General features: G+C 39.4%; 1 protein-coding gene across 5 annotated transcripts in view; it reads left to right on the top strand.

Annotated features, from left to right (window-relative positions):
- The window catches only part of CCNY (cyclin Y), a 231379-nt gene extending 215978 nt beyond the window's left edge, over positions 1-15401 (top strand). For all 5 annotated transcript variants that reach the window (XM_050939147.1, XM_050939148.1, XM_050939149.1 and 2 more), the window contains 2 exons: positions 1458-1620; positions 12027-15401. In XM_050939147.1, coding sequence (XP_050795104.1) covers positions 1458-1620; positions 12027-12143 — 280 coding nt within the window. In that variant the 3' untranslated portion in view covers positions 12144-15401. The remainder of the gene's footprint in view (positions 1-1457; positions 1621-12026) is intronic.
- Positions 15402-27593: the final 12192 nt, after the last annotated feature.

Below are 27593 nucleotides of genomic sequence, written 5' to 3'. Positions count from 1 at the left end.
TCAGCAGATGGACAGACACACTCACTCTCTCTCAACGGGCTTCATGTTCTATATTATTCCTCCAGGCTTAGCTTGGAGAAAGTCAAATCTTGTATTATTGCTGGTAAACTCTTCCAAAGTTAAATTTTATGTCAATGTGGATTTTCTGTAATGCGTGTACTGCTTTAGTGCTACTAGAGAGCTGTTAGAACACTGTCAGAAAGTTCGTCCCCCATTTAGCTTTTAAATGTCAATATTGATACGTATCAATGTTTAAAAGCTGGATGAGGGAATTTAATAGGGAGTGGGGATATATTGTGAAAGCAAGGTGATGGCCTCTATATAAAGTGAGAAGAGCAAAAAAGTTAGTTGTCATTCACTGCTCCACTTGGCATTTTCCTCTCTCAACCTCAACTATTTCCTTTCATCATGCGCTGTCCACTTTTTATCACACTGATCCTGTGCAATCAACATATAGCCTAAATGTATCACAGCAGTAAACACACACATGCAGATTTTAATGCTGCTATTTCCATATAAACTGTATTGCCTGCTTTAGAGTAATCATGTACAAAATTGATCCCTCATTCCTTTTTCTTAAACATTACAAGACATATTTTGTAGTTGCCATTTTCAATATGACAACCTACCTTGTTTACTTTGCACACCTGCATCTCAAGCAGTATAGAGAACAGTGCAATATCAGTTACGAAAACCATCTACCCTTTAACTTCAATGGGTTACTGCAGTGGTTTTCAAGCTTCTCGCCCTCCCCCCCCCATTTGTGGAACCCTAAAAGTTTTTGAATGAAGGTGTGGACCCCTATAAAAATCTTAGACATAATCTGCGGACCTGCCCCCCCAGGAGTCCACAAACCCCATGTTGTGCACCACTGCTCTATGGTAAAAACAGTCTTACACAGACCCTTAGACGTAATCCGCGGACCGTCAGGTTCCATGGACCACAGGTTGAAAACCATTGATTTACTGGCTTATTTCCATTCATTTTTGGTGTGTGATAGACAGTCAGACAACCTTAACTCAGACTTTATGAAGTGTTTTGTGTGGGAATATCAATAATAGTCTCTATTACTGACAGTTATGTTGGTAAACAAATCTGTCTTGTTTTATTGTTGCCCAGTATGAATTTTGCTTACATGTATAGGGGAAAAGTAACCTCATTTACTCTGATTGAAAGCATCCATAAAAAAGACTGGGAATGGTGGGGAACTAATTTTTTCCTGAATAATTAAAAAATGATAGTGGAAGCTGAAACGAATAAATAATTTTTCAGAAAAACTATGGTTTAGAGGATGTCCCAGCCCTTGTGAGAGATGTCTGTGACACACTGAAACTAGTTTTATTCTCTCCTGGGAGTAAGAAGTGTACTTGGTTCAATCTGTTGTAGTTTGATGTAAAGTATACTAGGTGGTGGCAGGAGTCTAAAATGTATTTTTACACTTATTTTCTCGTTAACAGGAATGAGCTGGAGCGCCAGTTTCTTGAGTTATTGCAGTTCAACATTAATGTTCCCTCCAGTGTTTATGCCAAGTATTATTTTGATTTGCGATCCCTGGCCGAAGCGAATAACCTGAGCTTTCCTTTGGAGCCCCTCAGCAGGGAAAGGGCCTATAAACTTGAGGTAAGATGGTTTCCCTTCATATTATTGCAAGGTTGAGCTGGTGAGATGTCTTGGAGTGTTTTTTGTTCAGACTGTCGTTGGTGTTAGCTGTTCTGCAAGTGCCATTTTTTGTGGCTCTGTGGACAGTTTTTTGGGCTAATTGTGCTTCACCTCTTGGCCTCACACCTTGAATGTGTTTTTTTTTTTTTCCAATTCTTGTAGACTGGTTCCATTGCAGTGAAATTTTAGTGATTATGTTAGCTGACCGTCAGAAAACACCTTCAAGTTTTACAGTATGTTTTACATTGACCTTTGTTCGATGATCAGCTGTTAGACAACCAGTTTTTACTGATTCTTTTGGTTGCATACGACCTGTTTTCATTCTACATATTTGTAATGATCTGGATACTGACAAGTGCTTATGGAAATTGCCATTCCATGTACATCTCCCTCATTCTCATTACTCCATTGATTTCAACTGGGTTACTCCTTAATCTCATTAGTGTGAGAGGAGAATCAAGCTCATTTTGCTATTAAATTGTCAGACCTTATGATACATTCTTATAGGACCTGATTTATAAGAATACTTGAATGTGTCATGGGGCCTGATCCTGTGAAGTATGGAGCATCCTAAAATCTCACTGATGTGCATGGTGTTTAGGGACATCAGACCAGCTCAGTATTTTGCAGGAGTATCTCTTGACCCTTTGATTTTAAGGTTTTAAAATGTCATTAACGTCATTACATGAAAATGTACACATGCTGCTGCTAATTTGAAATCTGCCATTGATTGTGGACCAGTCTTAATTTCCCTTAAGAATACTACTGCTTTGCACCTGAAGCCCTTTATCTGAGGATCTCAAAGCTTTCCTTGCATTCAGACTCTCAGTGCTCCTGAGAAATATTCAGGCATTGCGATCCCTCTTTTCCAGAAGGGAAAACTGAGCCACAAAAGGTTAATTGATTTATCCAGTCACACAAGGAATTAATAGAAGGACTAGGAATTGGGGTGATTGAAAAGTGGTGGGGAGAGAATTCGTGAATATTTTTAGCAAAATTTCATTTGTTTTCATTGCAAAATTTGTCAAAATGTCTGAGCAAACTCTAGCTGACGATATAACTGTTCTCTAGATAGCAGGCCACACTAATTTGTACAAAGTTATTTACAGTAGTGATTCAAAAGTATGAAAATACTGTCAAGATACTAATCATATGTGTAGAACGATAGCTTTGTTAAATGTTTTGGTACCTGCTTCTGATAATGAGCTCTATAGTGTACTGAACTAATGTCAATTAGTTTTGCTTCGAAAAATGTAGGTCAGAATTTAGTGTAACAGGTTCCCCATGTCTGTATTATACACAAGGTAAAACATCTGGATAAAGCCTTTTTCATTTTGACTATAAGCTTATGACTGTTCTCACAGACTCCAGAAAATAAAATACTTAATAAACTCTATAAAAAGAGAGGGAGTTGAAGCAATATAAACACATCCACATAAGAGGCAGCTCATACAGTCTCTTAGCATTTATAGATGATTTCTTATTCTCTATATAAAAGCAGATCAAGAATTAATTTGTACAAACTGAGGAAAATACATATTTAAAAGATAAATAGAATAAGTTCAAAAGGATAGCAATCTTAATAATGCATATATTTGGGCTGGTTTGCAGTGGACATGCAAAGCACCTCTAAGGCAGTATAGCTGGTCACAGAAAGAACAACCCAGAGAAGGGGGACCCTACAGTTTGTAGACCTGGTGTAATGGCTCTTAGACTATGCCCACATTCTGTGACTGGGAAGAGACTGACTGAGGCTTCCCTGCTGCTTGACAGTCCCTGGCTGCTGTAATGGTCCCTTGGAGACATTGGTAAACAATATAATTTACATCAGCCTTTATGCTGCTCTAAATTATTCACAGGGATGCACCCAACATATAGCCAGCCAAGAATCGGTAAAGGTGTCTTAAAGTCATTGCTGCACCACTGACCTAAGTGTGTTGTTTGCGTCTCGGCCATGGCCAAGATTCTGAGCATTGTGTTAAATCAGTGAGCTGATCTGCAGGTTGTGTAACCTGAAATCAGTGGAGTAACAGCTGAGGAGCTTGCCTAATATGTTTTGAGAGAAGGAATAAAGTCTCTGATTTAGACAGCAAGTTAATAGTTAACATGTACCCCCAAATAGAGTGAGTGACCATGAAAATATAAACATGCTCATTCAATTCTAAGATTTAAATAAAGCAACTTCTTCCTTAGTGAAAGATTTAGTTTTTCTCAATCCTTTAAAGAGAAGTGATATTGCCAATGTCAATAACTATAATACAATGTAAAGGTAGGCAGAGTAACTTATACTATAATAACGTCTAATGTGTGTTTGTGAGGTGAGAATATCAGATCTGCCAGGGCAAAACCTATGCTTTTCTTACAAATACTTCATGTGCCTGACATGAGGGGGGGAAAAAAAAAAGAGAGAGAGAGAGAGGAATTTGTAAAGTGAAATCCATCATCAAGTGCAAAGGTTGGATAGGATCCATTAACAATAACCTGTCTTTGAGAAAATCCATGAGGTTAAAAACTTGTCTGAATCATTAATACTTGATGGAATTTCTGGAGTAGAATATCTCACCATATTTTATATATCCACAATTTGACACTGAGTAGAGGCTTTGTCTTTCAGTGATTAAATTAAAATATATTTTTCTTGCCAAGGTACAGGATGTTACTAGGCCACAGTCAGATTGAAGGTAACAGTCAAACCAATCTATCCAGTGCTCTTCTGGCCGAGAATCTATACCGTTTCCTATTGTATGCAGTCATAGGAGATAGAAGGTTAAATCATCCAGACAGTCTATCTGCCAGTGCAGGATTGTTCCTTACAGCGCATCTTCTAATACGTTTTGCAGTCTAATTTTAACTATGCCAAATGTTGAGAGATTCTTTCACAACTTAATTGACTTTAGTTCCAGGAAGCTTTTCGAGATACCCAGCCTAAATCTTCTGTTTCTTAATTTCCTCCTGTTACCCACCTAGTTATACTCTTGTGCAGCAACCTGAAAAATTCTTCTTTGGCATCGTTTACACCATTCCAATAGTTGTGGTTTTTTGTTGCCTCACATTCAATCAGGCTTTGTAATTTTGGATGAGTCTGCAAAGCACTGTACCCAATTCTAGTCCATGATCACAGCGCTATGCCCAGTTCAACACTAAGGATTTTGGAAAAACTGAGGAAAGAATTCTTTGGGACGCATCTCCAACTTAACTGTTGCATTTTATATAAATGCTTGATTACCTGTATTACTGAACTGCCTGGGAACCAGCCAAAACCAGGGCCATGTTGTGCTAGGCATTTTACATAGAGAAGTACATTGTCTGCCTTGAAAAACTTACAGTCTAGATATATCTGACAGAGAAAGAGTAGGAGAAAGAGATCTAACCTACAAACAGGGGTGCATCTTACATTCCCTCCACCCCTCCCCCAGCTTCCTGTTGCAGAAGTGGAGGTTAGCTACTAGCTGCTGACTACAAAATATTCTGGACCAGGAAGATGCATAGAAACTGACATTTTTTTAATAGGCAGAGATTCTTCTTTCCATTTCTAGTTCTCCCCAAATTAAGGAGAGCCCCTCTGTAACTAGCTTCTTGGTGCCCAAAATGTTTCCTGGCTGCTTTTTGGCTCAGAAAAGGCAACTAACAAATATATTTACCTTTTTTTTTTTTTAAATTTCCTCAAACATCAGTCCTTCCAGACCACTGTTCTTTGATTTTGTTTGGAGGGGTTTTTGTTTGGTTGGTTGGTTTTTGTGTATGTTATAACTGAACTCCCTCCAGTTTGTCAAAATCTTTCTGGTAATGAGATGACCAAATCTGCATGCATTCATTCCCAAGTGGGTGACAGCAGAGCCTTAGAGAATTGAAAATACACCTTTACCCTGATATAACACTGTCCTTGGGAGCCAAAAAATCTTACCACGTTATGTCGAACTTGCTTTGATCTGCCTGAGTGTGTAGCCCTGCCCCCCCCACCCCCGAGCGCTGCTTTACCGCGTTCTTTGTGAATTTGTGTTATATCACTGCACTGCAAGTGATTTGCAGCCAAAATTTGCACTGGCAGTTTTGTGATTTTTTTTCCTACCAGTGACATGTTGTCCAGATTCATAAACCTTGATTAAGTGTGTACATTTGTAACACAGGAGAGAATGTTCCTGGCTGATCACATGCATTACAGCCAGGCCCCATAAAAGACAATCTATTATCTTGTAAATCATGTGACAGCATTACAGAGCTCTTTTTACAGAAGGCATCTGTTTGAATACATAATCCTATTACAAAAACCTGACATTAAAAGTTAATAGAAAATGAAGATTTTGTGGAAGATGATTAAATTTTAGATCAACAGAAATGTAACTGCAAGTTCTAGGATGTTATGTAATTAAAATATAAATTTAAACCCTAACTTTCCAATCTCTTAATCTTTATTGGAAATTCTTCTCATTCCATTTCTGAAATTTATTTCCAAAGTGAACTTAAATTTTACAAAACATCAGTTATTACGAAGGTCCCCTGAGACCCTCATAAAATCAGTGTTAATTTTGCTAGTGGATAGAACAGATTGAATATTACATTCCTTGTCTGAGGAAAATTACTGCCTTCCTGAATACAAGTTATTTTGGAAATAATGTAAGGACAATACTTTTCTTTTGTATATAGTATGTAAGAATGGCCATAGTGGGTCAGATCAGTGGTCCATCTAGCCTAGTCTTCTGACAGTGGCCAATGCCAGATTCTTCGGAGAGAATGAACAAAATAGGGCAGTTGTTGAGTGATCCTTCCCCATCCTCCAGTCCCAGCATCTGGCATTCAGAGGCTTAGGGACACCCAGAGCATGGGGTTGCGTCCTTGACCATCTTGGCTTACGGCTGCCGATGGACCTATCCTCCATGAACTTATCTTATTCTTTTTTGAACACAGTTATGCTTTTGGCCTTCACAACATCCCATGGCAACGAGTTCCACAGGTTGACAGTGCATTGTATGAAGAAGTACTTCCTTTTGTTAGTCTGAAACCTGCTGCCTGTTAATTTCATTAGGTGACCCCTGGTTCTTGTGTTATGTGATGAGGTAAATAACACTTTATCCACACCATTCATGATTTAATACATGTCTATCATATCCCTCCTTAGCTGTCTCTTTTCCAAGCTCAGCAGTCTCAATCTTTTTAATCTCTTCTCATAAGGAAGCTGTTCCACACTCCTGATCACTTTTGTCGCCCTTATTTGTACCTTTTCCTATTAAGTATACTTGGGATTATGTTTTCCAGTGTGCATTACTCTGCATTTATCAACATTAAATTTCATAGATTCATAGACTCTAGGACTGGAAGGGACCTCGAGAGGTCATCAAGTCCAGTCCCCTGCCCTCATGGCAGGACCAAATACTGTCTAGACCATCCCTGATAAACATTTATCTAACCTACTCTTAAATATTCCCAGAGATGGAGATTCCACAACCTCCCTAGGCAATCTATTCCAGTGTTTAACTACCCTGACAGTTAGGAACTTTGTCCTAATGTCCAACCTAAATCTCCCTTGCTGCAGTGTAAGCCCATTGCTTCTTGTTCTATCATTAGAGGCTAAGGTGAACAAGTTTTCTCCCTCCTCCTGATGACACCTTTTTAGATACCTGAAAACTGCTATCACGTCCCCTCTGTCTTCTCTTTTCCAAACTAAACAAACCCAATTCTTTCAGCCTTCCTTCATAGGTCATGTTCTCAAGACCTTTAATCATTCTTGTTGCTCTTCTCTGGACCCTCTCCAATTTCTCCACATCTTTCTTGAAATTCGGTGCCGAGAACTGGACACAATACTCCAGTTGAGGCCTAATCAGCACAGAGTAGAGCGGAAGAATGACTTCTCGTGTCTTGTTTACAACACACCTGTTAATGCATTCCAGAGTCACGTTTGGTTTTTTTGCCACAGTATCACACTGTTGACTCATATTTAGCTTGTGGTCCACTATGACCCCTAGATCTTTCTGCCATGCTCCTTCCTAAACAGTCTCTTCCCATTCTGTATGTGTGAAACTGATTGTTACTTCCTAAGTGGAGCACTTTGCATTTGTCTTTATTGAACTTCATCCTGTTTACCTCAGACCATTTCTCCAATTTGTTCAGATCATTTTGAATTTTGACCCTGTCCTCCAAAGCAGTTGCAGTCCCTCCCAGTTTGGTGGTATCTTTCATTCTGTTGCCCAGTCACCCAGTTTTGAGAGATACTTCTGTAACTCTTTGCAGTCTACTTTGGAGTTAAATATTTTGAGCAATTTTATATTGTCTGCAAACTTTACCGTGTCTCTGTTGACCCCTATTTCCAGATCATTTGTAAATATATTGAACAGCACTGCTTCTGGTACAGATTCCTTGAGAACTCTGCTATTTACCTCTCTCCATTCTGAAAACTGACCATTTATTCCTATCCTGAGTAGGAATGCTTGATTTATTCCTACCGTGAGTAGGTTTCTAAGCCAAAATGGACTTTACTTCGGCGGAAACTTGACAAAGTGACTTCCAATGTTGATTTTGTAACCCGTCCCAAATACAAAAAGCTGCATTTAAATACAGGATTGTTAAATACATCAATGAGAATTCCCACATGCGAACAAGGATATTAGTAGGATCCATTCCAACTCAGTTTTCATCTTATCTGACAGAAAGGTAGGACAGAAATATTCCCGTCAAATGGACAGTATTGAAGTAATTAATTCCTCTGGCTAGATGATGGGTTGCTAAGGATTATGGACTGATTTGGCAAGGAAACCATCTCAGGTTCACTTACTTTCCAAGCCAATCTTTTGCCATAGTAAAACTATTTCCTCTATTTGGTATTGAAACTGTGCTGTAAATATTTTGAGTCTGTTTGGTTTCTATTTGATATAAAATGTGGAAAAGGTCTCATTACCTGAATCTCATTCTTACTAAGGGACCTATAAGTGACTTGAGTTATAAAGTGTTGTTTTATATAAATGGTTCTGTTCAGGTGGAGAGAGAATAACCTCATTCTGCTGTGTTAATGTTTGCAGATTTCTACAGAGCCAGTTATGTAAGGGGCAAAAGCTCCGGAAGTATAGAAAACAGAACATTTCAAAATAGTTTCATAATGATCGGGAAGGGAAGACAAGTATTTGCCTGTCTCTTTTTAGAATGGCAAGTGTCTTGGCAAGCAACAAATAAGAGTATTATGGCAAAAACAATACCTTTCAGAAACGCCATGTGGGCAGAGATTTTACACATGTATCTTGTTTCCAACAGACCCCAATTTGTATGTCAGGATTTTATTTTCATCAGTAAGGATAACTTGTGATGCACTGCAGACCACAAGAAAGTGACTTTCTCTACTGTCTTGAGATAATTTTTATTGAAAACTATAGTTTTGGTGTATGGAGACAAGATAATTAAGCTGATGATTTGGGACCTCAGAATGATTTAAAGGATTAGAAAACATGTTTTATAATGACAGGCTGAAATAAATGAATCTATGTAGTTTAAGAAAGAGAAGGTTAAAGGGTGACTTGATCACAGTCTGTAAGTACCTACATGAGAAACAAATACTTGATGATGGGCTCTTCAGTCTAGCAGACAGAGAGGTATAATACAATCCAAAGGCTAGTATTTGAAGCTGGACAAATTCAAACTGGGAATAAGGTGTTGATTTTTAACAGTGATGGTAATTTAACCACTGGAACAATTTACCAAGAGTGGTTGTGGATTCTCCATCACTAGCAATTATTAAATCTAGATTGGCTGGCTGTTTTTTTCCCAAAAGATCTGCTCTAGGAATTGTTTTGGAGAAGTTCCATTGCCTGCGTTATACAGCAGATCAGACTAGATGGTCACAATGGTCCCTCCTGGCCTGGGACCTTATGACCCTATGACATCCTCTCCCAGGTGGCCCATTTCTCACTTAATTATTTCAAGTATTTGCTTCACAGCGATTTATCATCCAGAGAGATAGGGAGTATAGAAGTCAAAGGATGGATGCATCCTTGGATCATGAGACTTTGAGGAAAGAGATTGTTCAGGCTTATTCCCAGGCATTTCAGAGGAGGAGCAGTCTCACCACATTCTTCCAACAACTTAATTTTGTCATGCAAAACAAAACAGGAGACAGAGCTCATGTACAATGTCCGTCTGCCATGGCATCACCTGTGACCTCCCCCTCTCATTTCCTTTGCTCCTAAGTCATTTCCCTGCCCCTTTTCTCCCATCTCCTTATTCTCCCTCTTGACTACCTATCTTTGGCTCCCTTCTTTAGATACCTGCCCCCCACAACTTTAATGGAAGAGATAAAGATGCCTTTATGTTTTGTCTGCCACTACTGTCTCTGGCCTTGATTCAGAAAAACATTGATATTTTGGACAGTTCTTAACACTTGAGTGTTCCTGAATCAGGGCCTCTGCATGTAAACCTGGTGCTTGGCATCAGAATGATGAACCTTCGCTCTGCATGGCTTTCCCAACATTTATCATGTATTTGGAGAGTATGAAGGACTGGGTGCAGATTATTGTGTACCCTGCACACCAGCTACAATCCTGACCCTGAATGTAGAAAAAGAGTGTTGTAAACCAGTTCTGGAGTTAAATTTTTTAAAGTCTGTATAATCTTATAGTACCTCCACAGGCATACTCTGCTGCGTGTCACATGCATTCATTCTAAAATGGGCTAAAGACAAAGTGAATGAAACCGTCTGCCTCCAGAACTGCTCTAAAGAGTCTCAAGGAATTCTGAGACTGCAATAATCTTTGGACTTCTTTTTAAAGGATGTTAAATTTTCTTGTGTATACAAGGTCTCTTCTGAATTAAATTATTCTTTAATATAGTCTGTATTTTCTTACACTGATTATATAAATTACCTAGCTAACAGGACTATGTGTCTCCTGAAATGAAGGAATGATGCATTATCATTGTGTTTCATTCGTGATTCTTCAAATAGGCTGATACATTTCAGCTCTCAGAGCGATCAAGTAAATCCTACAACAGAGCATTTGTCACGCAGAAAACTTCTTTCTTGTAATAGTAAATTTTCTAAAATAAGAAAAAACGGTTTCCTGTGCTCCAAAATAAGATTAGCATTTATTTAATAAATGTGTCTAAGGCTTCTTCTATACTTTTTCACCGAAAAAAACATTGTACTTTATTAAAGAATTAGATTGAGACTGAAAGTGTAGGCGTGTTCCACAGGCTGGGAATAGGCGATTGTCTGAACCCAAACACATCCTATTCCTTGATAAAATGATCAGGAAAACCAACCCTAACTAAAAGCAGTGACAGCATCAGGAAGATGGATGTTGTATCAAGTCAAGGGCCCTTAATCTTCCCCTACAAATTTTCACTGATGTGACTTCGTTAAAGTCAATAGAGTTTAGACCCTGCAAAACCAGTGTAGGTGGGAGGAGAACTAGGCCCAAGCTGTTGGGAGACAGCCATGTTTTAAGACATTTTTTTCCTCTTCATCATGTGCAATTCAAAACACTTCAGTTTTAATCTCCACTCTCTTGGGTAGTATTAAGATTATTTTCAGTATAAATATTACTTTTCAGTAAATCTCGTTGGAAATCCAGTAAAAATTTCATAGACTTTTTCAGTTTTTGTAGATTATTTTTTAAATAATCAAAATCTTCAGTAACAAAAAAACCTGAATTTTTTCCATATAATTTTATGGCAAAAAGTTTGGGTTTTTAATCAAACTCAAAATTCAGGAATCGTTGACCACTTTTGCTTTTGAATGGCTTAAAAACTCTTATACACGCATTCTAAGCTGAAGATGGTTTGAATACTGTTTAAAAAAGGGAAATGTTTCTCTTGGAGCCTAGCTCCACGATGAAATTGTATCACGATTTACTTTAGATTTTTCTTTTAAAAAAAAAAAAAAAAGTCTGGGGACATGATGATGACCAGGACTGACTGGTCAGTGTAGACAAGGAGCAGGTGGTTCAGCATCATGATAGCTAGTCATGGGGTAATTCCTCTTAGCAGTAGTGTTTACCCATGACTAGCTGACATGATGCCAAGCACAATTTAGCTTAGTCTGCAGTGAGCTTTGTGTCAATTCATTCAACTAGATTTTTAATAGTATAACTAGGATTACACTTCCTAGTGAAGAAAAAGCTTGTGTGGGTCTCTGTTAACCTTTAAAATTAACACTGTAGACAGTGGAACTTGCCAACGTGTTTTTCCTTTTCCAGAGGAATGGACTGTGTCAAAATATTTTTTTAAGAGTCTTATTTGCATTGCTTCGTAAAGTGACGCATGGTAGTCCTGCCACATGGTAATCCTGCCTATATATAAAAAATAGCACTATGTGGTTGTAGTATTTGTGTAGTGGTGGCCTCTTTGACCTTGCCAGAGGGCCTGACCTTTCTTCCCCTTTTCATTCTCAGGCCATCTCTCGCTTGTGTGAAGACAAGTATAAAGACTTCAGGAAATCTACAAAGAAACGGTCAGTTAGTGCTGACAATCTGACTGTGGTTAGATGGTCCCCTGCCATCATCTCCTAACAATGGAGTCTGGGATAGTTCAACAGAATGACTGTTTCATCCATCCAAATTTTTTGGAGTGTAATGGGGGAAAGACAAGACTTTGGGGTTTTTACTTTTCGATCCGTCAAGCTGCCTTTACAGTGCCTCCCCCTTGTGTAGCACATAAGAATAAAAAATTGAGTGGAAGGAGAAATCAGTACAGTATACAGGAAAGGAGATTGGAAGCAACTCTTCTTTTTTGTCACTATTCCTCACAGCTTTACTCTTTTTATAAGGAAACGGCTAGTCAAATGCTTGGAAGAGGAAACAAAACAAAAAAAATAGAGGAGAGGCAGAAAGAGATTAGGGGACTGTGTCATTTTTTTAATATGCTGTACTCTTCAACAGAAATGACGGCGTGTAACCAAACCACACAGTAAGTTTGGCTGTGCACTATAGGAATGGAGTTGAATTATTTCATTTTAAATTATTCTCCTTAGTATTGTCTGTCTTTTTTTTTTTCCTGCTTCCTTGGGTTATTTTTCCAGCTCTTCTGCACAGCAGCAAATACAAGTCTATATCTACAGTAGCACAAACCTCTGAATAAATAGTATTGGTGGGTTTTTTCATTGCACTTTTCTCCGTGATTTGACTTATTTGCATTATTCTTCATAATCATTATGCATATGTTATGTTTTATATGCCTTTTATTGTACTTAAAAATATAACTTGACCATAGTGCTGAACCAAAAGTTTATACCGAGATCAGATGATCATTCATAATTTCGTGACGTATTTTATTTATAGTATATGTAAGTGTGTGTGCCTTCCTGGAATCATTTATATTTCCTTAATATAAAGACAGGATTGTTGGAAGGATTCGATGATGATGAGACTTGGGCCAAATTATTGAAATTTCCATCAGATCTTGTAGTCCTTTTTGCAAATTTTCATAGCATTAGAAGTTTAGAAGAATTCATTATATAAAAGAGAGATTTTTTTGTATGGCCTAACTAGTTCATTCCTTCACCTCCAGGTCCATTGTTGCAAGCAATAGCCTCAATTTTTATATGTTTACTTTAAATCAAAGTTAGTTTGTATAAAATAAAAAACTTAAAAAAAAATTGTTCCAGTGAAAAGGTCCATAGAAAAGCAGAATGTTAATCTTTACCAAGGTATTTGTCACAGGTAGATTGAATTAAAAAAAAAAAACTCTTTCATTTTTCAGTGTAGGTGCTTTCAGAAATTGAAACAAAATTCAAACTGTGAAGACCATTTTCTGCTATGTTGATTATTGTACTCTTATTGGTTCCCTTCTCTTATCATGCCTATTCCCTAATGAGAGACACAAGAACCTTTTATATCAAATGTATCTGTGTAAAACATTTTTTGCTCTATAATGCTTGTGGGTGTCTGATTTTATGAAGATTTTTTGCACATTTTAGAAAGATACAGTTGAAAAATCTGGGTTCCCTGAATTTTTTTTGCAAGTTTCCTTGAAGTGAACGGCAGCAAGACTTCCTATATTTGACTTGCTTTATGCACTACTTCAGTAAAGATAAAGAGTCCATATTAATTTTATTAAGCCCCAAGGGCTTATAGCAGACATATGGGCTCATGGATACATGTTCCACTCCCAGTGCAATGCTGATCAGATGCCTTGAAAGCGGAGAGGCACTGAAAGGATTGAAGTACTAATACCAAACAGAGTTTTCTGTTAATATTCTAATGTGATATGTATAGTATGAAACATTAAAGTTTTTTGTCCATAAATTTTCTTAGTGTCTTTCAGGGCATTAAAAGTAATCTAATTCTCATCCTTTATCTTTGTGCCAATGCATCAGAACTGTGAGTACCCAGGTCCCTTTCTTTTCCTTGAACATCAAATGTAAAGGCCACTCTTTAAAATAAAAAAAAATTAGAGCATTTGAAACTCAATTCAAAATATAGCTAAGGGGACATTTTCCTAGCATTTGGACTTTGAGATCCCTGCCAAGTGTAAATTTAGGTTTTACAGATCTGTAAAATGATTGTTTTATCAAGACTTTGCAAAACAATTTTCTGTTAACTTTATAGCAGGAATATTAGTTTTATCCATATTTTTCAGTAATAGAGATGTGAACTCTGAACTATGTAAAGATCTCAGTGCATCTACTATAATTTTTGTGGAGTTTATTAAACTACTTTAAAGATTGTATAGTTTATTTATTGTATGTATACAGTCTGATTTTAAAAAAGTGGATTCAGTAAAACCCGGCTCAGTCACGTTTAGACTATTGAATATTGTTTTAGCCTTGTGCACTGGACTCTACCTCTGTATAGGAGAATTTTCCATATCCTTAGTTAGTTCTGATTCTGTGATTAACTTGGTTGTTTCTTGCACTAAGAATTAAAAAAAAAAATCTGCTCTGTGTATTTTTTTCTTTAGTTTCAGTTTTGCAGTCAGAATCACTTACACTTAGGTGGACTTTTCTTTCCCAAATGGTTATGGAATGCTTTGCTTTCTGTTTTGGTTTGTTCTAAGTCTGCCACAGACACAAACAATGATACAATACTAATCAATAAATCTAAGTGAGTATAATTTGTTAGAAAAGTATTCAATTCCATGTAATTAAAAATTGAATTATTATTTAGGACTACACTGTGTTAGTGTAGTTTTTTAAATATCATTGGATTGCAAATATCATCATGAGAGGGGGAAGTCTTCTTTCAGAGAACAAAGAAGGCCAAACAGTGGGTTTTTTTTTTAATCAATGCAGATGCATTGGGGATTTGTTTTCAACACCTGCAATATCAATTTATCATTTAAAAATGTTGCTGAGATGTTTCTGGATTGATTGTTTAGCTGTTGTCTTAGGCAGAAAGAGTGGAGTTGAAGACTTCATATAAGACCTCCTCAACTATCACTGTCTTAATGAATTATACACTGTTTAGGGCCCATGGGCCCTTGCATTATAGCCTAAACAGAGGGAATTGGGAAAATTTTTATAGAAGACATCTTGTAATGGTTTTTCTGTGCACCCTTTTACAACTAGAGACTGCATTGAGAACAGGCATCTCCATTCCTCCCCTCTAAACAGCAATTGGTGTTGCAGTTGATGAATAACATCAGCCATTGTATTTGTCCTTTTGTAACCACTCTTCCTTGAGGCTTTATTTTATCAAGTTTTTTAAATGTTGGAATCAATATGTAAATAGATTTGTATGGAAAAGAACTGTTCAGCATCAAAAAGACCTACAGATTTTTCAAATATATATACACCCGCACCCCTTCTGTTAATAAAAATATGAAAATTCCTGGACGACTTTTCACTGGTTGGTATTTTCTGCCTCTCTCAGAGGCTGCATGTCCTGGATCTGGTACATTCAAATAACGTTTCAAGGACCAGTGACTTGAATAACCCCGTGTATGTTGTTAGTGCAGCCATTCTCCTTTTTGAGCACTTCTTCCTTTATCCTCTGCTTTGTTTACTAATGCCAGATAGACCTTGGATGTGGCATACAGCCTGAAAGTTGCAAAAACCTCATCAGAAGTTGAAGAGCTTCCTAGTCTAGTGTTTTTGTGTACAAAGGCAGATGGCAAAGTGATATCTGGCAATCTTGGCTATCTACAGAAAATAGCATTACGTGGGAGGGGGTACAGAGAGCCTGAGAAAACAAAGCCGTAACAGATAAAGCAACAGAAATTCTTTACAGTCACACATTGCTTACAAATGTTACATTTTCTAATGATACTTCTAAACTGCAGGTGGAAATGCCTGCTCAGAACTAAATTGATCTCTGTTTGTGTTCTATCATGGAGAATTCACCCACAGCTCTTACCTTAACAATCATTTAGTAGTGCCTGGCTAGTTTACAGAATTCAGTACACACCATCCCTGTAATATAAATAGTTCAACAGCTGGAGGAAAAATGTATTCATGGTTGTTACGAAGCATGCCAGTTTTTCCCCTGTATTGAGCTGATCCCTCATGGGGTCACTAGTGTTTGTTTGTTTGTTTTGTTTGTTCTGTTTTGTTTTTTAGCAAAGAACTAGTGTTTGTGAAAAGCCAAAAGTGTTCATGGGTGTCAGGACTTGAATCCATACAGAAACTAAGCATAATCATTTCAAGTGTTCAGAGCCATAAAAGGCAACAGGTGGCTTTCTCTTGAAGAAACAGCTTCCCTCCCCTGCTGACTTTAGGGATATCACCAAATACATTATTTGCCTGTCCTGAGAGACCACAGAAGAGGAGGTGAGAGCTGGAACTGGCATAGAACTGAGGTACTGACATAGGGTGTGCCATGTCCATTGTCAGGGGCAAATAAGTTTTAATGGAGATGGAAAGATCAAGAAGAGAAGCAGCTGATCATAAAGAAACAAAAGAGGACATTGTAAGCAGAGATGGTAAGGCCAGAAATTACCAGTCTGTTCATCTAAGCTGACCTGCCTAACAGCAAGCCTAGAATTTTACCCAATAATTCCTTTAGCAAGATCAAAGCTTCTGGTTGAGCTAGAGCTTATCTTTTAAAAGGCTTTAAACTCTTGAATTAGTCCCCCTCTCTCCCCCACCCCATTTGTGTATGGCACAGATCTACAGTGTGACTTCAAGAAAAAAGACTGAAATTCTGATATCAGTAGTGTCAGAGAAAAACTCAGTTCTCGCTTTTTGTTTGGGTGCAGCAAAATCAAATACTTTATTATTTCTCCAGCAATTGCAATAGAGGGAGGGAGTGCCCTAGGATGCAGGGTCACCCCAATCCCGGACAGGTCTCTCAACAGGTAAACAATTACAGCAAGCATTTATACCTTTGTTACAGACAATAACAAGCAATAATACAGACGACAATAAGCAACAACTGCATTTTGTTTACACATAGGCCATCCTGCTATCTTATTTTTCTCACTTCTGAAAGGCGCCAGTCTACATATTTGGTTATTAGTGCAAGGTCGTGACAACTTCTCACACAGTTCTTTTCCACTCGCCTCACACAATCCTCGCTTCTACAAGTCTCGGGTCATTAGGGTTACAGCTGGCCTAACGCTTGCTAACAAACTGACATGCATTAAGATCCCATACAAATCCTTGTCAATTCTTTCCCTTCTTCCACAGTAGAGCAGATGCCCCTCTGCATTTTGTTTTGCCTCAAGTGTGCAAACTTGTGTATAGCACTTCTGTTTACTTTTGTAACATTACTAGATCCTTAGGCAAGCTGAAAGCAGCCCCAAGAGAGCCAGGAACAGTAGGAGACGAATTCAAGCTAAGTTCTTGACAGAGCAGTATGAATAAATTGTTTCTTGCAATGACGAATCTACTTAACATTGTAGTTCATAATAACCACCCTTAATTATTTGACTCTGTTGTTTTTAAATACATTTCCTCATGTACATTCTCCCTTAACAATATCTCTGGTATTGTAGAGCATACAAAAATATCAGTATATTTAAAACTAAAATCCTTTCTAATGTTTGTGTGGAGCTGAGCAAAGCTGCTTTACTACACAACAGACTCTAACTTTTTAATAACCATAAGCCTATAAATTCACTACACTTTTTTTCTGTAGGCATAATTATTTACCTGTAGGAGTAAGCCAACTGGCTATATCAGTCATCCTGTTAGTGCTGTGTCAAAATGTGCATGTCTGGTGGTGTGTTTTTCTGAATACAACAGCTGGTCATTGTCACATTACAATGGGATCTCTTTACAAATAAAAGCAAGCAGAAGAGCCATTTCTTGAGGCCTTATGCAGGTCAAAGATAAGCCCAGAATTTTACTTTCACCATTATAGGGGAACTTTCGAAGATAGACTGTAAATAAGGATTAGCTGCAGCTGGGAATAAATTTAAGAAATTTCATGCCCTGTGTGATAAGTTTGCATGCTGATAGCTATAGCCTGGTTTGCCATGTCAGTTGGAAAACTAGGCTGAGTGCAGCTGGGAAGACAGCCCCCTAAAAGCATTAAACATTTTCTCCAGTCATTAAGTCAGAAAGGAAATGGCGATGGCTCACTTCCATTAATAACAAAGTCTAGATATACCAGCAGAGTGACAAAGGGTGGGTGGGAGTGAGATAGGGGAGAGAATTTTCAGCCAACTGAGCAGCTTAACCAAAGCATAGGGTCCATTTAGACTCCTTGGGTTTTTTCCTCACTCGTGTATCTGGCACCTATGCTAGATACCATGATAATGGCACATTAAAAAAGTTGGAGTGAGAGTCTTTGGCAGGAGCACTCACTGATCCTCCCATGGCATGTCTGATCTGAGGCCTGAGTGGGTGCACAGGACACAGTCATCTGCGTATCGAAGTTCAATGACTGATTTAGAGAGAGCTTTTGTCTTGGATTGGAGGTGAATGAGTTTGAAGAGCTTGCCGTCCATTCTATATTGGAAGAGCTTGTCAGTGATGAGGATAACAGCCAAGAAGATGGAGAAAAGGGTTGGACTGCTGACACAGCCTTGCTTAACTCTGGTCTTAACTAGGAAGGGGTCTGTTTCAGATCCATTGCTGTTGACCATCACAGACTTCTCATGGAGGAGTTGGAGGATAGCAACAAATTTTGGCAGACATCCAATTTTAAGAACTTTCCACAGAGCCTCACTATTGATGGAGTCGAATGCTTTCATGAGGTTGATGAAGACTATGTACAGACAGGTTGATGTTGCTCGTGGCACTTTTCCTGAAGTTAGTGGGCAGTGAAGATGTCTGTGGTACCTGGAGAGAGTCTGAATCTGCATTGTGATTCTGGACAGATTTCCTAAGCCAAGGGGAGCAGTCAGTTGAGGAGAATTGTGGCAAGAATCTTTCTAGAGATGGACAACAGGGCAATTCCTCAATAGCTTGCACAATCCGATTTGTCTCCTTTCTTGAAGATGTTAATGATTGTGGAATCCCTAAAATAAGCTGGAATTTCTTCTGAATTCTGTATTTTAAGGATTAAGATCTGAAGCTGGTGAGCCAATTCTTCTCCTTTGAAGATTTCAGTAGGGATTCCATCAGGTCCAGATGCCTTATCGTTCTTTCTTTGTTTGATGACTTTCTTTACCTCTATGAATGTTAGTGGGGATCTGAGGTCATCCGTGATGGGATTAAGTCAAAAATTCTTTTTTCAGTGTTGGAGTCATGATTCAGGATATCTTTGAAGTATTCCATCCATTGGGCATTGATCAATTCATTGTCCCTGAGGAGGCTGGCTCCATCCCTGGATCTGAGGGGGGCTAGTCCTTGGGTGCTAGGACCATAAAGGGCTTGGTAGCATTGAAGAATCGGTGCATGTCATGAGTGTTGACGAGTTGTTTGATCTCCTTCGCTTTCTTCTCCTGCCACTCATTCTTCATTTTGCAGGTTTTCCTTTTAACTTCTGCATTGAGTTGATGGTGGACGTATTGCTTCTCTTTGGAATTGATGTCATTCTGCCAAGCACAGAGGGCCTTGCATTTATGATCAGTTAGGTCTTGGATTTCCTGATGATTCTCATCAAACCAGTCCTGGTGCTTCCTGGCTGAGGAGCCCAGTGTTTCCTGGCACACAGCCTGGATGGCTGATTTGAGTGCTTTCTAGAGATCTTCAGGGCTCTCCATTTAGGTTTCGATATTCATCAGTTTCTTGGTGAGGCACTGTTGGAAAAGGTCACATTTAGTTGGGTTTTAAGAATCTCAGTGTCAATCTTCCATCCAATCTTTCTTCCTCAGTTGTCGTTTCGGTGCAAGTTTGATGGAAGTGATGGCACAGATAAGGCAATGGTCTGTCCAACAATCATTGGCACCAGACATTGCTTTGATGTGAATGCCTTCAGTCATGAGCTCAGACAATGACAAGCTGATCAGAGCCAATGCTTAGAGCCTTAGTGTTCCCAGTGTCTTATATTTATTCTTTTGGAGGAACATGGTGTTTGTGATAATTAGGTCACGTTCCATGCATTTCATTGGAATTGGTTTTGCCTGCTCCTTCCTTTCCAATCATCCCTTTCCACAGCTCTGAGTCATAGCCATCTCTTGTGTTAAAATCGCCAAGGAATATGAGCTTATCCTCTTAGGAGTTGGTGGAGAGACTTTGGTCAAGGTTCGCACTAAACATAAAGAAACATGCACAGACTGTCTGTGCTGGCAGTTTCATTATATGTTTGAGGACACAGATTTGGCTCTTGAGCAGCACACAAGTTGACTTAGTCTAATGTTCTGCTTGTGGTAGTGGCCAATACTTGAAGCTTCTGTGGTAGATGGGTGCCGGGGGCGGGAATCCAATAATGAAGCTATATTAGTGCCTTTAATCCAGTAATGCTCATTCTGGAATGCTATTCAAATGGGTGTGAGCAGAGGTAGAAGATTCTGTCCTGTGCATGGGATGATTTTGCACCCTGAAGCATGAAATTTAATTAGACAGATCACTCTGTGTTCATAACTTTAAATGTTACTAGTAATTAAATTAATTACTTTAATAACTCCTACTACTGTATTTCTTATTTTTTTTTCCTGAAGGAATGAATTCCACAGGTTGACTTTGACTGTATGCTATATAAGGAAGTATTAATGATTGGAGTCTAAATATGCTGTCTTCTAATGAAGCTAGTGAGTGATTCTAGCTTCCAGACAATAAGACTAAAATAGTTTTTTTCACTATGCCCTGCATATTTGTGAGTCAGAGGCCCTCCAAATCTTAATTTCAGTGGGTCTTAAGAATATACTACAAGCGGCTAAGTGCTTTGCTGAATTGGGGTCTCACTAAGGACAAATATGATAAAACAGTAGTATTGCTTTCATTCTGGTCACATCCCCCTGAAGCTAAAACAAAAGATTGAAAAGCAACAAAAATGGTAAGATGTGCTAATGATGACGGCTGATCATGAAGTTAAGAAAATTCCAGGAGCTAGAAGCTAAGCAGGTCACAGCCTGGTGCATTAGAAAAGAGAAACAATCTGAAAAATTTAATATAGAAAATTAACACAGAAACATCTCAAATCTGCTTAAATCGCAGAATGATGCTTGGCGCAAGATAAGAACCAAGGGCTTGTGCGTGCTACAATTTGAAATCTTATTAATTAACCCATGCTAGAACCAGATTACAAATTGTGGTGTACACATGCCCCAGGTGAGTTGTGGAACTCGTGTCTGCACAGAGGAAGACTAGCCTGGTCTCACTGTTCATGGAGGCCTTCCTGCTTACATTGTTTAAAAGTGAAGAACTGTCCTAAAGTGCATTGAAAAATAATACAGTATTCTGAAGAGGAACTTACAGTACTTACGGGGGGAGGGATAGCTCAGTGGTTTGAGCATTGGCCTGCTAAACCCAGAGTGGTGAGTTCAATCCTTGAGGGGGCCATTTAGGGAACTAGGGTAAAATCTACCTGGGGATTGTTCCTGCTTTGAGCAGGGGGTGGACTAGATGACTACCTGAGGTCCTTTCCAACCCTAATCTTCTATGAGTCTATATAATTGCAATGCTGTCTGGCTTGCAAGATGAGGCATGAATCTTTAAAGAATCCAGGACTTTTTGAAGGTGGGAGGTTTTTAATTATCCTTGACCAGATCCCCAGGTCTGCAGGTAAGAATTAAATGCACTCAGTTAATATGAGGGTGACCAGATGTCCCGATTTTATAGGGACAGTCCCAATTTTTGAGTCTTTTAGGCTCCTATTACCAGGGCCGGCTCTAGCAATTTCGCCACCCCAACCACGGCGGCACGCCGCGGGGAGTGCTCTGCCACTCGCCGGTCCCGCGGCCCCGGTGGACCTCCCGCAGGCATTTCTGCGGACGGTCAGCTGGTCCCGCGGCTCCAGTGGACCTGCCGTAGGAGTTTCTGTCGAGGGTCCAATGGTCTCGCAGCTCTGGTGGAGCTGCCGGAGGCGTGTCTGCAGGAGGTCCACCGGAGCCGCGGGACCAGCGGACCGTCTGCAGCCACGCCTGCGGCAGCTCCACCAGAACCGCCTGCCGCCCTCCCAGCAACCAGCAGAGCGCCCCCCGCAGAGTGCCGCCCCAAGCACGCGCTTGGTGCACTGTGGCCTGGAGCCGGCCTTGCCTATTACCCCCCTCCTCCATCCTGTTTTTTCACACTTGCTGTCTGGTCACCCTAGTTAATATCAAAGAAAATTCCAAGCTGCCCTTTTGTTATTCCAACTTAACTGCTTGCGCAATACAGAGTAATGTTTTCTGGAATGTCAAATTAGCACTTTGGTTTCTTAACAAAATCCAGGTGGAAATAAATGTTTAGCATGAACACTAATGAAGCGTATGCCTCCTAAATGTGAATGAATTTAAGCAAAGACAGGTACTTACTTTTAGATAATCTTGATGTAATTCATTGCAAAATCAGTCATTCGTTCACACTCCTACGCCAGGCCTTTTGCAGCCCCTCATGTGGGGCTGGTGCATCCTTTTGCCCTGTTGATCCCTGGGTGCTGGAATGGAGCCAAGGGGCTGTCGGCTGTGAGTGCAGTTTTGAACCAGGCTGGCACAAACCCAGCACTTTGTCACACACGTACCCCCTCATTCCCAGCTGTGCCCAGTGTTCCTGAAGCACAGCTGAGAATCTGGGCTTCCATTTGTATGTGTTACATTTTTGAATAGTGATTCTAGTTCCTGGCTTTGTCTAACTTGTATGTGATAGGTAATTCCAGCTCTCAATGGCCCCAGCAAAGTACTAGTCTCCTAAGAATAAGAGTTGCTAGAAATATTTTCCTGTAGTATCAGAGAGGAACATGAATATCCTCATACGGCTTCCAGCCTGCCACCTCCTTTCAAAAAAAATTGTCAAAGAATGTTTTGATCAGTGCCATTACAATCAGTCTCTCGTTTTATTTCCCGCTCCACCCCTTCTAATCTTAAACCAAGCATCAGACAATGCTGGATTCAAATTTAACTGAGGAGATGGGATATAAAAAGAAGGTTACTGGGGGAGTGGGAGAGGAAAGAGGATCTAGTGGTTAGGGCCCTACCCTGCAACTCAGGAGAGTCAGGGTCAGTTGCCTGCTCTGCTGGGCTGTGCACTGCTCTGCTTCACCAGAGTGAGGGGAGGAATTCTCTCCTCCCATGCTTCTGAGGTGTAATAGCCTCCATGCAGTCTCTGTGAAATGGGTAGTGGAAGGAAGATCTTAGCATCAGCAAACACTCTCAACTCCCGCTTCTCCATTTTTCCCCTTGCCTTCCCCAGCTCAAATTATCCCTGTAGGCTGGCACACAGGGTCACACACAGGAATGTACATCCCCAACCCAGTCCAGAGATGCTCCCTGCCCTGATGTCATGTAGCTGCACTGTTCCCAGCCAAGCAGAGCCTCTGAGGAGGCACGGGTAGGACAATGGGCATCTACAGACTTAACCAACAAACTTCCTGCACATACAATTTGCAAATGCTCCTAACTTTGTCAAAGCAGAACCCAGTATAGAACCAAGAGCTAGTCTTCACTGAGGACTGTCTATGCTATGTTTTAGACTTCAGTCTCTGATTGTGCCATGTGTGACATATAGCTTGAATATTTTTACAGAGAGAAGCATTTTTCCTAGTCTCCCATAATTAAAAAATGATGGAAGGGGTTTACCTCCAACTTGATACACATACACAGTTCCTCTTTCTCCCCACTGAGACCCAGCTTGGGAAAACTTCAGCCCGAGAGATTATTTTTTTCTATGATGTACAAGTGTGTGTGTGTGCGCGCGCGCACGGTTAGAATGGAAAGTATTTTGCAGCATTAACAGTTGTGATTTCCTTGTGAGGAATTAATACATGATAACATTGCCTCAGAAGATCGAAGAACTGGGCTATAGCTCTTCTTCGCATCATTGTACCATTATGCAGGTTCACAGTGCTGCATTTTTAAGGGCAACACAAAGTTGTTGCATAAAATATTTTGTGAGTTAGGACTGGCTCACTGAAAGGAAGGCTATGTAGAATTTTTTTCCATTCTCTTCATTGGTCACATGAGTATTAATGACCCAGTGCTGAATCCCAATTAAAATATTTTCCAGTACATTTGCCCCATAAGAAATCCCAGATCATTAATTCACAGCACTCCCTTCTGCCTTTGACAAGGTTTGTTATTAGCTGGTAGCTGAACCAAGATATTTTGCACATTAAACTGTAAATATAATTAGAACTTCGGTGTTTGCCTCAGAACTTTGGGTCCAGCTGTGACATTTTCCTTTTAGCTTTGCTAGCTGTCTTTTTCTAGTAGTCTCCAAATAAGGACCAGAAATTAATTTGAAATGAAGCTTGACACACGTTCTGCTACCAGCCCAGTATCTGATTCCCTCCTCGCCCCCATTGCAATGGGACTTTTTTTGTGTTTGAACTAAATCTGAAGCTCCCTTACCTTGAGCCTTTTGAGTACTTACTTTTTGGTTCTAACTGCAATTGCTGGTACTGTATTGTGACAATTAAAAAAAACAAAACAACCTTTTTAATGTCCTTTGAATCTGTTATTTGCATTCCCTAGGAATACACTAGTCTGATACTTACCTGTTCCTAGTAGGAAATGAGACCACTCCTTTCCCAGATATACCATCCAGCTTGTAACATGAACACATTCTCAAATTACACTCCTGAAAAAATCAGAAAACTGGAGCTTCACAATTTTTTTAACAGCTTCTATTGTACATCAATATCCTTTCACCTCAACCCTTCTATTATATAACCTGCACTGAAATAAAAACCTCTGTCCTCACTATGACTTCTTCTGACTATAAGAAGACTATAAAAATCTTCAAATTATTATACCCGAAGGACTTGAGACAGGGCCCTCCCACATAAAGTGAATCAAGTCCAGTGTCAGATCAAGGCAGTGACAGGAAAGACAGCTTCTTCAGATCAGCTGAAAGCTTACACAGGGAGAGTTTCAGCACCTTATTCTATGAAGTAGTGGTGAGAAATTTGTAGCCTCACACAGCTCCCAATCCATAAATGCCTTATCTTTAACTATGCAGGCTTGAAATCCCTATAGTTGTCTTACTGGAAACAAGTTACCTTCCTGCTCCCCCTTGTGGATAATTACAACACTATTATGCAAATATGTACTGCTCTGAATGGTCAGGTTTTGTCCCCCTTATATGCACATATAGTCTCATAGGTATGATTATATAACACCAGTATCAGAACCTGCAACTGACGAAGTGGGTATTCACCCACGAAAGCTCATGCTCCAAAACGTCTGTTAGTCTATAAGGTGCCACAGGATTCTTTGCTGCTTTTACAGATCCAGACTAACACGGCTACCCCTCTGATACTTGAGAACCTGGTAAGGACGTGTTGGAAGAATGAAGATATTTATCTTTCCATGTTTTCCTAGCTGACTTTACACTTGGATGAGTTTGTTGTATACGTAGATGCCGACTCCATGGGTGCTCCAGGGCTGAGGCCTGGGTGGAGTGGGGGGTTGAGCATCCCCCTGGGCCTGGAGGAAGCCAGCGTCTATGGTTCTATACATTACAGTGAGATCCTTGAGTCTCCCAATAATTGCTTGGTGCATGTCTGAGTTTCAATAATGTCATGTTTTATTAAAAAGCAAACACATTGCACCAATATTCTGATATTTGCAGGTATAACCGTGGCTTTCAGAGGCTACATCAACAAAATATACGGTCTAGGTGTTTTTTTAAGTTCTGGCTCAATGCAGACCAATTAGCCAGATGAACAGTATTAGTGTAATGTTTTCTAGTTTAAGTTTCAGTGGAACCCTTGGAAGGTGGACATTTTGCAAGCATAATTACCTAGCAACCACGATTCTCAAGAACACAAACGCTTGTGAGAGCACTACAGGTAATGTCAGTGTGCTATGGTAATGTCACTTATGTTACAGGAGCTAGACACTACGAATCTGGTGGGATGATTTATGTGGCTGAATGTTAAAATCACTGCATACATTCCATTTAGGAAGAATAGAATAGGCAGAAGAGGCATGAGGGACACTCCACACAAGAGATACCATTAGTTACTGGCAATTTAGAGGGCCAGGGCATGGAATGCTTATGGTTCAATGTTCTAACTGGTAAATCACAAAATGGGATATTGTTGGGAGGCTACTATTGACCACCAAATCTAATGAAGGAACAGGATGAGCAGCTTGTTAAACATCCATCTTCAATGTGTAGAAAGAAGAATTGCATCATCAGGGGAATTTCAGTCTGGGGGACATATGCTGGAGATCTCATAATGCCAATGGTAAAACATCCTTTGAGTTTCTAAAAAAATTGTTAGAAAGTTTTCTATATATTGTAAATGACTTGGGATAATTCTATATTAGACCTTGCCTAGGTGTGAGTGATCACAAACTATTTTCATTTGCTATGTGCAAAAAATATATCTAGTCCAATGCAGTAATATATATTTGGCACTTTTAAAACCAAGGTTCCCAAAGCTGAAAACAATCCTCTGCCAGATAGAGTGGGAGGAAATATTTAAACATAAAAATGTGAATAATGGGAAATTGTTTAAAAATACTTTATTAGATGCCCAGTTCACCTCAACCGCCACACACACAATTTCACAATCACAAAAGAAGACTTTGGCTAAAAAAAATCCTTGTTCAGAGGGAAGAGTTAAAGGGATAGCAATAAAAAAAATAAAATACATGAGTGGAAGAATGGGGAACCTGATACCAATGAGTACACATCAGCAGGTAGGAAATGCAGACAGCTGAAAAAGGAGGCTAAAGATATCAGTGAAAAATCTATGGCCAATAGGATTAAGAACAATAAGAAGAAATTATGTAAAGATACCAGGAAGAATGTAAATCCTAGCAATTGTATGGATCAGATATTACACAAGAATGGTAAAATTATCAATTATGATGCAGACAAGGTAGAAGTGTTCAATAAATTTGGAAAGAAGCAGGATGATATATTATAGTAATAATGGAATCTTTTCTGTTCTATTAGTAGTTAGGGAGGATGTTAAACAGCAGCTAAACCATTTTAAATCTGCAGGGCCAGGTAACTTGCACCCAAGAGTATTAAAAGAATTGACTCAAGAGTTCTGAGGCATTAATTATTTTTTTAAGAAATCTTGGAACATGGGGAGAGTTCCACAAGACTGGAAAAAATGCTAATGTACCAATATTTGAAAAGGGCAAATGGTGTAACCTGGGAAACTATAGGTAGGTTAGCCTGACATTGATCCTGGGCAAATCAATGAAAAGGCTGATACGGAATACGTAAAGAATTAGAAGATGGTAGAACAGTTTTATGGAAAATAGGTTCTGGGGTTATCTTTTGACATCTCAGGTTTGGCTGATAGAAGTAACTTGTTCATGTAACTGGCTTCTGTATGTCATTTGACTTGAGGCTTGTGTACAAGATGCTGGCAAACCGCACGAGAGGGGTGTGATTTGTAAAGCTCTCTAACGTGTTGTGCTCAAACTGCTCTGTGTAGCCCTGCTGGTGCACTCTAAGAGGTACCTAGTTTATGTTAACAAATAGAGCATAGCATTAATGCACTTTACAGATCATAGCCCTCTGGCTTGCTTTGTTGTGCCAGGTACACAAGCTGTTGGTCCCACATAACATTCTGATTAAAAATAAAAACCAA

Source organism: Gopherus flavomarginatus, chromosome 2 (assembly GCF_025201925.1).
Source record: "Gopherus flavomarginatus isolate rGopFla2 chromosome 2, rGopFla2.mat.asm, whole genome shotgun sequence".
Lineage (NCBI taxonomy): Eukaryota > Metazoa > Chordata > Testudines > Testudinidae > Gopherus > Gopherus flavomarginatus.
This window is presented reverse-complemented; position numbering and strand designations above follow the sequence as displayed.